Source organism: Equus asinus, chromosome 3 (genome assembly GCF_041296235.1).
Source record: "Equus asinus isolate D_3611 breed Donkey chromosome 3, EquAss-T2T_v2, whole genome shotgun sequence".
In the NCBI taxonomy this organism is placed as follows: Eukaryota; Metazoa; Chordata; class Mammalia; order Perissodactyla; family Equidae; genus Equus; species Equus asinus.
Genome location: NC_091792.1, coordinates 63,571,033 through 63,584,908, shown reverse-complemented (window position 1 = coordinate 63,584,908; position 13,876 = coordinate 63,571,033). Strand labels below are relative to the sequence as shown.

General features: G+C 37.2%; 1 protein-coding gene across 7 annotated transcripts in view; it reads right to left on the bottom strand.

The window, feature by feature from the left end:
- The window catches only part of FBXO16 (F-box protein 16), a 56,694-nt gene that overhangs the window by 18,247 nt on the left and 24,571 nt on the right, over positions 1-13,876 (bottom strand). For 4 of the 7 annotated variants that reach the window (XR_011502040.1, XM_070505138.1, XM_070505135.1 and 1 more), the window contains exons 4-6: positions 10,691-10,897; positions 6,825-6,989; positions 2,106-2,338 (exon numbers count right to left, since the gene is read on the bottom strand). Coding sequence is in view for 6 of the 7 variants with exons in the window: in XM_070505138.1 (XP_070361239.1) it covers positions 2,106-2,338; positions 6,825-6,989; positions 10,691-10,897 (605 nt within the window). In the remaining variant the exon portion in view is untranslated. The remainder of the gene's footprint in view (positions 1-2,105; positions 2,339-6,824; positions 6,990-10,690; positions 10,898-13,876) is intronic. The other 3 variants (XM_070505136.1, XM_070505140.1, XM_070505139.1) reach the window with 3 other exon arrangements.

The window sequence follows — 13,876 nt, the reverse complement described above, 5'->3', positions numbered from 1 at the left end:
GATTAGGCCTGAAACAATAAGTCTTCTAGAAGAGAATATGGGCAGTACACTCTTTGACATCAGTTTCAAAAGAATCTTTTCGGACACCATAACTTCTCAGATGAGGGAAACAATAGAAAGAATAAACAAATGGGACTTCATCAGACTAAAGAGCTTCTTCAAGGCAAGGGAAAACAGGATTGAAACAAAAAAACAGCCCACTAATTGGGAAAAAATATTTGCAAGTTACTTATCCGACAAAGGGTTAACCTCCATAATATATAAAGAACTCACACAGCTCAACAACAAAAAATCAAACAACCCGATCAAAAAATGGGCAGGGGACATGAACAGACATTTCTCCAAAGAAGATATAAGGATGGCCAATAGACACATGAAAAGATGCTCATCATCACTAATCATCAGGGAAATGCAAATCAAAACTACACTAAGATATCACCTTACACCCGTTAGATTGGCAAAAATATCCAAAACCAAGAGTGACAAATGTTGGAGAGGTTGTGGAGAAAAAGGAACCCTCATACACTGTTGGTGGGAATGCAAACTGGTACAGCCACTATGGAAAACAGTATGGAGATTTCTCAAAAAGTTAAAAATAGAAATACCTTATGACCCAGCCATCCCACTACTGGGCATCTATCCTAAGAACCTGAAATCAGCAATTCCAAGAGTCCCATGCACCCCTATGTTCATCGCAGCATTATTTACAATAGCCAAGACGTGGAACCAACCTAAGTGCCTAGCAACTGATGATTGGATAAAGAAGATATGGTATATATACACAATGGAATACTACTCAGCCATAAAAAAGGACAAAATTGTCCCATTCACAACAACATGGGTGGACCTTGAGGGTATTATGTTAAGAGAAATAAGCCAGACAGAGAAAGACGAACTCTGTATGACTCCACTCGTAAGTGGAAGTTAACATATAGACAAGGAGAACTGATCGGTAGTTACCAGGGGAAAGGGGGGCGTGGGGGGAGGGCACTAAGGGTGAAGTGGTGTACCCACAACATGACTAACAATAATGAACAACTGAAATTTCACAAGGTTGTAAACTACCATAATCTTAATAAAAAAATAGAATTATGAGAAGAAAAATATAAATTCATATATATTTTTGCTAGGCATCATCAAATGTCCCTCCATAAGGTTTGTGCCAATTTATACGCCCACCAGCAATGTATGAGGATGCCTGTTTGCCCACAGCCTCACCAACAGAATATGTTATCAAACTTTAAAGTTTTTGCCAATCATATAGTTGAAAAAATGGTATCTCTTGTAACTCTGTGCAAAAAGCAACCCTGGAAGGATAAACCAGAAACTAATTAGATTTGTTATGGGGAATGGGGTAGAAAAGATGACAGAATCTTTCAGAATCTGTAAGTACGTACGTACTCTGTGTGTGTGTGTATACACATACCATATATAATATATATACATATATAATATATAATATAACTTTTTTCCCCTCAGGAAGATTTGCCCTGAGGTAACATTTGTTGTCAATCTTCCTCTTTTTGTACGTGCACCTCTGCCACAGCATGGCCATTGACAGACAAGTGGTGTTGATTTGGGCTGGGGAACTGAACCCAAGTCACTGAAGCAGAGCACGCTGAACTTAATCACTAGGCCACTGGGGCTGGCCCTATAATACAATTTTTGTACAAAACATTACATGCACATATAGTATATAATCAAAATACGCATATATATGTATATATCATATATATGATATATACTCTACATACGTTATACAGTAAATAAATATGAGAGTCAGGTTTCTCTCTGTCAGAGAATGGAGGTGCAAATATGGAAAAGGAAAAGACTAGAATGAACCCTATGGTGCTCGACTGGAATTTGAGGTACTAAAATACTAAAAGAAGCTGTAATGTTAAATCATTACAGCTACAAAATGCAAACAAACCCTAACGAACATTTCCCAATAACGGTTCTTGTAATTTCTCAATTACTTTTTGCTTCTATGTATGGAAGAACATTTGTATTTCACAGTAAGTTCTATTTTCATCTTTTCATATATTGAAGCGCCAGTAAGTTGTTTCTAAAAGCAAAGAAATGGAGAAGGGCAGAGAGCCTCTCACCCCTGCCAGAGCTGCTCCATGGGACCACAGTTGTCCAGGTAATTGAAGCGAATGATGTCAGTCGGATGCTTGTCGGAGGATCGCCAGGGTGGGAGTTCTTTCTCCCCCAGGTGATGCTTTTTTCTTAAAGAGGAAGACGACCGGAAAGCTGATGAAGGAGACGGCTTTTCCTCTGGAGAGCTGCTTGTAATTGGTTGAACATCAGCAATCACAAATCCGTCTTTTGGAGGTGTCTAGGAGAAGAAAATTAATTATTTCTGTTCTTAAAACACTGTAACAATAATGACAATAAAATAAAGAATATCGTCATCATTACCATTATCATCATGATGGCAGTGATAATGGTGACAAGGATTACAGCAGCCACCAACCCAGGAGTACTTGCTATGTGCCAGGCACTGTCTCAGGAAGTTTTCGTGCATTATTTTATTCAACCTTCGCAATAACTCTAAAAGGTAATTGTTACTACTCCCATTTTACAGAAAGAGAAACTGAAGCTAGGATAAACCAATTAATTCGCATGCGTAGTTGAGACACAGAGTCGGAATTTGAATCCAGGACTGTTCTGCTTCCAGTCCACACACTGAACCTCTCTGTCCTGTTGGGCCACGCCTTCTACCTCATCATTGTGTAGTTTTCCCACAAGTGCAGTTAATTTGTTCATAAAAATGTACACATTCCTCCCCAAAACAGTACTCCAGCCCTCATTACCTATAACACAAAGAGACAATTTCCAGTTATGTAAGGGTAGACTATAGATTTCATCAATTATCTAAACCTCAGCCGTTTCCAAAGAATACTCTCGCTTTAATTTCCCAAACTGAAAGTCTATTTTTTGTGCGTGAAATTCATAAGGTTTTTATGCGGTTGTAGCCTCAGGGAAGTGGTATTGGTATGTTGAGAAGCCATTAAAGGCTTAATTTTTGTTCTTTAAGAGATTAGGGAAGCTTTGCTTGGTAAATGGGTTTGCTTGAATTGCTTGTGAAAATTAAGAAATTCCCCAGTCCCTCCAAGCAGAATCAGTTAGTTTCTTATCCTTGCTCCAACTGCTCGTTATATATATTTCCACTATAGGCTGGCACTCGGTACTCAGTGTTGTATTATTTACTTGTCTACGTCCTGGGCTGCTAGACCAGCCTCCTGGAGAGCAGGGATAGGATCATCGTACTCTTAGCATGTAGCAAACCACAGTATTTAATAAATATTTACTCATTTAATGAATGACTGTAGTCTAGTAGATTAAGAAGACATTTTATACTTATATAATCAATAGTGCATGATTGGTTTCGTGTTTAATACTTTGTGCAGGTCTCATTTAGAATGGACATTCACTTCATTTCTCTGAGCTTATATTGAATGAAATCTGTTTTTCTGGAACAGGTTTAGTTGAAAACTACTGGGAATAAATAATACATGATAGAAACAATTTCAGGGGGAAAAATTCAGGCATAAATGCTTGCAATTATATGTAAATAAACATCATTAATTCTGAAAAGTACAAAATGCTTGATACTTTAACAAAATAGATAATAACGAAAACTGTGATGACCTGTCTGTATTAAGAAAACAAAATTTTTCTTCATTTCACCTAAAGTCTTTTTAGAGAATTTTTAAAATCAGGAAGGGATGTTGAATTTTTTGTTAAATGCTTTTGTTTGCATATACCAAAATGACCACACATCTTCTCTTTTTTATTCTGTAAATTACATCAGTTGATTTTTGAATGTTATGTCAACCTTACTGTCCTTGGATACATCCTACGTGGTCATCAGGTAGTCTCCTTTTTTTACATATTACTAGATTTAATTTGCTAATATTTTTAAAGGATTTTTATGTCTGTGTTCATGAGAGATATTGGTCTGTGGTTTTGTTTTTTCTTATAAATTCTTTATCTGGTTTTGGTATAAAGGTAATGAGTTGGGAAGTGTTCCCTTTTCCTCTATTTTCTGAAAGAATTTATGTAGAATTGGTATTTCTTCCTTAAATGTGCAACAGAATTCACCAGTAAAGCTATCTGGGTCTGGAGTTTCGTGGAAAGTTTTAAAATTATAAATTCAATTTTTAAATTGATAAAGAATTATTCATATTTTCTATTCCTTATTGAGACTGTTTTGGTAACTTGTGTTTTTCAAGGATTGTGCATTTCATCTAGGCTGTCGAACTTAGCGACATGGGGTGTTCTCTAATTCCCTCATTATCCTAATATTCTCTCATTATCCTTCTAATGTCTACAGGATCTGTAGCGATGCCCCCTCCTTCATTCCTGTTACTAGCAATTTATGTTTTCTCTCTTTCATTTCCTTGATCAGTCTAGCTAGAAACTTATCAATTTTATTTATGTTTTCAAAGCAGCAGTTTTGGTTTTATGGGTTTTCTCTGTTTTCAATTTCATTGATTTCAGCTCTTCGTTATTTCTCCCTACTATCTATTTTGGGTTTAACTTACTCTTCTTTTACTAGATGAAGTCTTTTTGAAATTACGTTTTTTGGAGTAGATAATTTAGCCTTACAGACAGTTATAAAGCTCATTCTAGTCCAGTCCTCTCATTTTAAGGTTGAGGAAACTAGTATTAACCACTACCATCTGCTCATAAAATGATTTCTAAAGCTCTGCTGGAGCACATGCCACGTACAAGGTATTGAGGGGAAGGGAGATGGTGTGGTTGCTTGAGGAGAGCTAAATTATGCTCTACTCTAGTGGCTGTCTGTGTTCACCATCGTTGGAGCCACCACACAGGGAATTATACAAATTATTCTAGTATGTATAGTGCTGACAGTTGACTTTATTAACCTTAGTAGATGACTTTATTAACCTTAGTCAACAGGCTTTATTAACCTTAGTCTTTCTGACTTAGATCTGTTTCTTTAACCAATAAATTTATTAGTTGATTTTATTAACCTTTGTCTTTCTGATTTAGGTCTATTCGTTTAACAGAAAAACTAAAGTTTAATATAACAAAGTACTCCAGAAATTTAATGCTGAGCAAAGAGGTGGCAATTTTCTTGCATCAGAACTACTCATTATTTTTAAATATAGTTATGCATAAATACTGTGTGGAAAAGAGATATTGCTGAAGACACAGCATTAAAGTCAGGTTTTTTTTTTAAAGATTGACACCTGAGCTAACATCTGTTGCTAATCTCCTTCTTGTTCTTCTTTTTTTTCCTTCTTCTTCTTCTCCCCAAGGCCCCTCAAGTATGTAGTTGTATATTCTAGTTGTAGGTCCTTCTGGTTGTGCTAAAGTCAGTTTTCTATACAATACTCAAAACCTCTTTTCATTCTACAAGTTGGCTCATCACTTTTCTCTCCTCTGCCCCAGAAAGGCCCAAGCTTTAGTTATTAAATGCCATTCTATGCCCCCAACTGCCAATGAGAGAGACGAGAACCCTTGTGTGAAAAGGAGTCACAGCTATTGTAATTTTTAAAATAACTTTTTCCATCACTGCAGTTTAAATTTTTCTTTTTTAAAGAAATCCTTATGTAGCACACCAATTACTGAAATGAGGAAAACTAGTTTTATCACTGCAATTGTAACAATATTAATTATGCATAGTTTATTATTATATTAAATATAGATGGATTCTACTTTGAGAAAACACAATAAAACTAAACCTAAACGAGCAAGTTAGGAGTTGAGTATTCATATTTCAAAAGGGTTCTTCAATTTTAAAAGGATTCACTGCAGCTTTTTCATGGAATATGATACTCCCGTGGTTTTAAAAATCGTTAAAAAATTTAATTTACATGTAATTTTCAGGGACTCATCTATTGTATGAAATGATGTACAACTCTGCGTGTGTATAGATCACGCCATGAAGAAAAGGCTCATAAAAATCTCCCACAAGTTATCTAATTAACTGTGACTACAAGAATGAACATAAACATTGGTTATAATGCATAGAAAACCACCAGAAAAAAACTATTCTTGCATATTTATTTTTTATGATTATATGTAAATGCTTTACATTACTGGTTTCTAGCTTAAAAAGAACTTTAATATGCCCATTATGCCTCTGTCTAATTACTGATTTATTGGAAAACTTTCCTTAATTAATGAAACAAAAATAAACTTCAGCTCACCTGGTGGAATCGTAGCAAATTTGAATTAGTAAGCAAAATTTGATGAGCCGTAGATAACAAACGCTGTATGTTACCCACAGAGTCCCAGTGTCAGAACTGTCTGGGCTCTGAGTCAGAGATACAGAAATCCTGGCCCTGGACACAGTGAGGAGCTCCAGAGCCCCAACCTTCTGGGTGGAACTGTGGTTTGGGAGTGTCAGATGAGGGCTCTCAACTAACATGCACATCTCGAAAAGGACTGTCAAATTCTCCAAAAAGGAGAATTTTTTTTGAAGAAGAAGATTAGCTCTGAGCTAACATCTGCCTCCAATCCTCCTCTTTTTGCTGAGGAAGACTGGCCCTGAGCTAACATCCGTGCCCATCTTCCTCTACTTTATATGTGGGACGCCTACCACAGCATGGCTTGACAAGCGGTGCCATGTCTGCACCCGGGATCCAAACCAGCGAACCTGGGGCCACCGAAGCGAACGTGCGCACTTAATCGCTGAGCCACCAGGCAGCCCCAAAAAGGAGAATTTTGAAGTCATGGTATATTTCATTTGAATGACCTCCCTTCCCCAACTTTGATCATTCAGTCTTAGCTCTAGAATTCCTAAATAGCTGATGTTTGTAAGTTTGTTGTTTTTGCCCCCAATTTACCTTAGGCTTGGTAACATGAAGTTCTTTCACCATTTGAATATAGTGCTTCTTCCATACACCCTGCTCAAAGGGAGTTGGAGAGAAATTGATGTACCAGTTAAACCGCAAACATTTGAGCATCCAGAGCTGATCCAGCTCAGTTAAGTTCTTCCAATGCCAGCTCACCTGGGAAAACAAGGACAGCTGAAAAACACCTGCTCAGTTTACATGCCCACTTTCTCTAGGTTTTGAGCTGTCACCCTGCACCTGAGATAACTTTTTTGTCCTTTTCTTCCAAATCACAGCTTAAACAGTTACCTTTTACCTGAAGTGCTTCCTATCCAGGCAGAAGGATTTTCTCTAAGTGTTAATTCAAACTTAGAATCAGAGCCGACTAATATTTATTGAGCACCCACTAACCATCCTCATAGCAACCTAAGGAGGTAAGTATAATTATTAGTCTCATGTTGCAAATAAGGAAACTGAGGCTCAGATAGGTTTGGAACTTTCTAAAGGTTCCTGAAGGTCATATGAGAGTTATATGAAGATTATAGAAAATCAGGTCTGTATGTTGTTTATTCTTTTCATTAGTATGCTTCCATTTTCCCTGCATTCTTATGATTTAACTAAATATATTTTATAAAGGGAACACAATTACTGATACTATATGGTGTGTCCTATATATCCTTTAAGATTCCATAGAGCACAAAGTATTTTTTATATACATTCCATTTCCACAAAATTATGGTCGGTGCCACACATCTAGCAAACGGTGGAGGTTACCCTACTACGTGTAGCAGTATTTACAATAATTTACTCCAGGTTTTGAATAAGACTTGATGGAAACTAGGATCATGTTCATAAATAAAGTTGAGACTTGTCATTTTGTCTGTTATCCATAAGAGTTGCAAAGGTGACATGTAACTTTCAAACTCAAATTTCATCCTTGAAAAACTGGCATCTTTTTCAAGATTAATTAATAACTATAATTAATAAGTTACTAATAAGTAACTATAAGTAACTAATAACTTATAGTTATAAGTAATAACTAGTAACTAAGTTAAACTAACTATAACTAACAAGTTAAAAAAATAACTAGTAATTTTTTGAGTTCCAAAAAATAAGTACAATGCTCTATAATGGGCCTTGTTATTCACACATCCATTTTTCTATCCCTCTTTTCTCCCTCCTTCCACCACCATGTATTGAGTTCCTACTAGGTTTAGCAGGGTTTTATGTGCTGAGGAAGAGACATGCAGGAGAGAAGAGGAGACAATTAGAAGAAAAAGCAGGTTTGGGAGCTGCAAGGAGGAAAAAGATTAGAGGATCTGATAGAGCCCCGCAGGAACAGAAATTACATCTACTTTGCTCAACCCAGAAATGAAACAACACCCTTGATCCCCATATGGTTAATTAGCTCAGAATTCAATGGAAAGGTGAGGTTTCGGAGGGAGGGGATGGGAAGAAAAGTTACTCAATTCTCACTTCTTTCCCCCTTTTCCATAGATCTTGTTCAGACCTTGGGTTTTTTTCCCCCAGGGTAGATAAAGTTTTTGTTTGTTTTGCTTTTTGGTGTTTTTTGTTTGTTTTTTTAAGGTAGACAGGGATGAGGAGAATTGAGGGGCAGGTAGGAGCTTTCAAAACTATAAGATTCCCACCCCCCATCTTTCTAAACAGCTCAACGCTCACTTTAGTGTAATGACTTTATTGTTTACTTTAAATCTAGCTGAAGAACAACTGCCTGCATCCTACTCACAGTCAGTCCTGGGAATAAAATACAATGCTCAAATCTTGCGGGATTGACATATGGTGCACACAGATGACAGGATTAGCAATTTCAAATAACATTTCCCTTGAATGATAAATTCCCATTGTGGAAAACTTGGAAAATTCTGAGAAGTTTAAAGAAAAACAATGCCCATAATCTCATCAATCAGAGATGAGTGTTAACAACCTGATAGAGTTCTCTTCCTTTCCATCTTTTTTCTAGGCATGTACGAAACAAAATTGGAAACTCTATATATACAATTTAAAATCATTCTTTCTTCCTTTTACATATCATAAGCATCTCTGTTCTTCAAAAACATTTTGAAGAAAGTTTTAAAGTTTTCGAACGGCTGCATAATAATTCATGGTATGGCTGTATGATACTCTCCTGTTGTTGGACTTTTAGAATACTATGCTCTTTTAAAAAATTATTTCAATTTTGGAACAGGTAATATGTGGACATTAACACTAAATTCAAAGACACAAAGGGAGACAGTAAAAGGGAAGTCTCTCCCTGTCCTCTAGTCACTCATCTCCTACCCTGGACATAACCACCGTTCCCAGCTTCTGGGGTATATCCAGAAATATTCTAGGCCTGTTTTAACAAATACGTCCATATTCTTTTTTCTTTCCAAAATGGTAGGACAGTTCTGCACTTCTGCGTTTTTTTACTCATGATATATCTTGGGGATTGTTGCAGTTGATTTAAACAGTCTCCTAATGGCGGATGCTTCCATTGTTTCCAAATTTTTCTATTACAAATAATGCTGCAATATTCTTACCCAGACATAATTTTTGCACATGTTGAGTATACCCATCAGACAAATTCCAAGAAGTAGAACTGCTGGGTCAAAGGCAATCTTTATTTAAAAATTTAATATTACCAAACTGTTCTCCACGGCAGTGGCACCAATGTATCTACCATCAATATGTGCAAGTTCCTGTTTCTCCACATCCTTACCAGAATAGAATATTAGATTAAAAAAACACCTCTGTCATTCTGAGTCATGAAAGATGGTCAGCATAACGAGGCTAAGCATCTTATATATTTTAGAAACATCTGCATTTCTTTCTGTGAACAACTCGTTCATTTTCTTTGCTCATTTTTCTGCTGAGTTGTTGGTTGTTTTTTTTTAAAATATAAGTTTATGGATGTTCTTTGAAAAATAAGGAAATAAGCCCTTCATTGGCAATTTTTTTCCTTGTTTGCTGTTTGGATTTATTTATGGCATTCTTTTCCATGGAGAAAATTTTAATTTTTACAGTCACAACTTAAAATCTTGCTTTCTTCATTCTTGCTTATAAAATATATATGTCATAAATATAAAATATATATACAATGAATAAAGCAAAATTTTAAATTGTGTATTTTCTCTTAAGGCTTCTGGGTATTATAGAATACTCACAAAATCCTCCTTCCCTATGTTTTCTTTGAATATTTTCATGGTTTCCTTTGGTTTCATATCAATCTTTTATTTAACTAGAATTTTTTTCGGATAGCTGCCCAATTGTCCCAACATAATTACTGAATAATTCATCTTTCTTACTACTTACTGGACTCTATGAAAAAATTCAACAAAACGACTACCAGTTTTATACCTTAAATAAGTTAACTACACTTTAACATACAATGGAATTACTTCTTAAAAAATAATCATCAGCTCCTTTTCCAAGGCCTCTGTGAGCATACCTGCCCACTCAAAACTCTTTTAGACTCACACTCTTTTGCACATATCCCATTAGCACCTTACTCTGAGGTTTTCTATTTATGAATGGCCTGCACTATACAATTTAGCATTTTATTGTATTTGTATGCTATGCACTATAAGACTATCCTGCTGACGAACCATTTCTTCTATGAGTATTTGCCTCCCCAACAAGGTAACACTTTTTTGTGGACATTAATGGTGACTTATACTCCCCCCGCCCTTGTTAGCACTAAATACAGAGTTAGACACAAAGGAGATGGATGTTCATCGAAACTATAGAGATTAAACACACTGACCATCTCATCTATTTCTTGGTTTTGTGTATGTGCTCTTTCCCCCTTAAGTTATCCAAGTTCCAGAGTTTTCCAGGCCTTCCTTTCAAAATGCTGTACACCCCTTCTTTGGCTTTACCTGTGCACAACGACAAAGGCTTCGGGGGTCCAGGAAAGAAAAGATATATAAAGATAACACCCTTGGAAGCTTGGTAGTAAAATCCAGAGCTTCTGCTGGAATTTTTTCCTGAAGCTTTCGACAGCAGAACTTCTGCTGTGACAGAGAGCAGCGTTCTAATAGGCCTGTCAGGATTTTTCTCCTTTGAGAGTCTGTCCATTTGTCAAACTGGAAAAAAAAAGAAAAAGAAAAAAAAAAAAAACTCCAGGTTCAGTCTAATATTAGAGGTTTATTATAAGGAAGAGATAAGAATGGCATAGAAAGTGAGTTTAGTAATTTATTCCTAATGAATAGCATGTATTTCTTTCCCTAATTAGTAAATTCCATGTTTTGCCACCTATGTCCTTTCTGACATTTATGTGTGAGCATGCGCAAGGCCTGAATGTGTATACAGAAGTGCAATTGGCCTCAGAATTTGCAGTTATATAAGAATAATAAGTTGGGAGCTGACCATATTCATAAACTAAGAAAATATATACTTACAAAATACAATTTCAAGAGAAGGCATTTGGGGCCCCATCCTTCCAAAGAGTTTCTATATTAGCTTATCAGTGCTTAAAGCTTGAAGACCAGAAACAAACCCTTGCAGGAGATAAGGTATAACATCCAAATACCCCTGAGAAGGGGAATCTATGGGTTAAAGTCCCACTAATGTGTAAATGATTGATATGATTGGAGAGGAAATGTCAACAGGTGGACCTGGAAAAAAAGAGTGCCAGAGACAGGAAATAGATGCCAGAGTAATCTGAGGTGGGCCAAACAAAAGCTTTGGTTACTTCACAATTTTCCCAAGAGATAACCCCAAACCAGTCCCAATAACTGGTTGGAGACTGACCAAGTGACTGATCAAAGATAAGAATTTCAGGACTGGCCAAAACCAAAAGAAAGGCTCTTATGGGAACACCTACCAGCTGAATAAGCCACTCTTCCAGAAGCTAAATCTCTCTTTTCTTCCTTAGCCCATTAGAGAAGAGAAAATAGGGAAGTCTTGGGCTACTTGTATTTTGTATACTGTTGCATTTCACATATAGATATTTATTACAGTTATTATAAAGTAATCAGAATTTTATAATGAACTTTAGTTGTACTCATAAAACACACTGACTATCTAAAAAGGCATATAAAGCAAAAATGTATTTTTTACAAGCATTGTGACAAGTCAACTTTATTATAGTCATATGATGGATTTTTTTAATTAGTAGTGTTAAACAACAAAAAATTCAACTGAGTAAATTTAAAAGATAAAATTGGCTTTATTGAACCATTCATGAATTGGGCAGCATCCTATCTAGCAAATAGAAAGGAGCTCCATTGAGCTGCAGAAAGGAAAGGTTTTTGCATTGAGGTAATTAGGAAAGGTTTTTAAAGGTAGAGAGAGTGTGGAAGAAAGGAAATTATTTGCAAAGAATGCATTGTTCTAGGCAAGTTTGCCCTCCTAAGGGGAACAGAGGGGTCTATCAGTGGATCACCTCCTAGTGCTATCCAGGAAATTCTAGGTTGGCTTCTTAAAGATCACATTCCTGGGAAGGTTGAAACTGCAATGACTTTAGGTATTAAGTTTTGGTGGACCTCAGCAAACCGACTCCATTTTGGGGCTGTTGTCCCCTTTTTAACAGTAGGAATACTTCTTGATTAAAACTGTTCATTATTGGGAGGTGACGTCAGCATCATGGTGGAGTGAGTTATTCCCTTTGTCTCTCCCCTCTAAATTACAACTAAATGGACATTCATTAACCAGCAGAAGACTCCCTATACAATACAAGAGGACGCCTGAGAGCCCCATGCAGCTATACATCTGAAGGTGGGTGGACTGGATCGCCAGGAAGCGGTGGAACTAGGGAAGCAGTCCCCCTCCCCCTCCCTGGTGGCAGCCTGCCAACCAAGCGCAGAAGCCCACAGGACCCTCATAGTGAGCACATGACCCAGCCTGCAGTAAGACACCCTGCCTGCACAAGTGTGACCTGCTGAGTGGCAGTGGTTGAGCCCATGTGAAAGTGCCCTGCCTGCTAAGTGCAGTAGCCTACAGGACCAGTCTGTGGGTACAGCACCAGCCCCCATGAAAGCACCCCTCTTGCCAAGTGCAGCAGCTTAGCCTGACATGCATGCCAAGTGCAGTGGCTCCACCTGCACAAGCAAGACCTGCTGCATGGCTGTGACCAGGCCTCGGCAAACACAGAGCAGCTTGACAGGTACAACCACCAGCAGATGGGGCAGGTCAGAAAACACAGCTCCTGCTTGCCCCCAGTGGTGGCAGGTAGAATCTGAAACCTGATACTACCACAAGTCCACTGGCAGAGGATCAATTCATCAAACACCAGGAAGAACTACAGTAATACTGCAGAGCAGAATGAAAAATGATGAGTCTCCAGAAAACAAACTTGAAGTCACAGAAGATTACAATTTAAATGACAGAGAATTCAAAATAGCTGCCATAAAGAAACTCAACAAGTTGCAAGAAAACACAGAAAGACAGTTCAATGAGCTCAGGAATAAAATTAATGAACAGAAGGAATACTTCACCAAAGAGATGGAAGCCCTTAAAGAAAAACTGTAAAGGGGTCAGCTTCATGGCCTAGTGGTTAAGTTCAGCACATTCCATTCAGTGGCCTGGGTTCATGGATTCAGATCCCGGGTGTGGACGTACACCACTTGTCAGCCATGCTGTGCAGCATCCCACATATAAAGTAGAGTAGACTGGAACAGACGTTAGCTCAGGGCAAATCTTCCCCAAGCAAAAAAAGAGGAATATTGGCAACAGATGTTAGCTCAGGGCTAATCTTCCTAAAAAAAAAAAAACCTATACAGAAATTCTGGATATGAAGATAAAAAATAATGTATAAAGCATAAAAATAGAGCAGATCTCATGGAGGACAGAATTAGGGAATTAGAAGACAGAAATATGGAAATGCTTCAGGTGGAGGAAGAGAGAGAACTAAGACTTTTTAAAAATGAAGAAATTCTTTGAGAAATATCTGACTCAATTAGGAAAAGTAACATAAGGATTATTGGTATTCCAGAGGGTGAAGTTAGGGAGAAAAGAACACAGAGCTTGTCCAAAGAAATAATAGCTGAGAACTTCCCAAACTTGGGGAAAGAACTGGACTTATAAGCACAGGAAGCCAATAGAACTCCTAATTACATCAATGC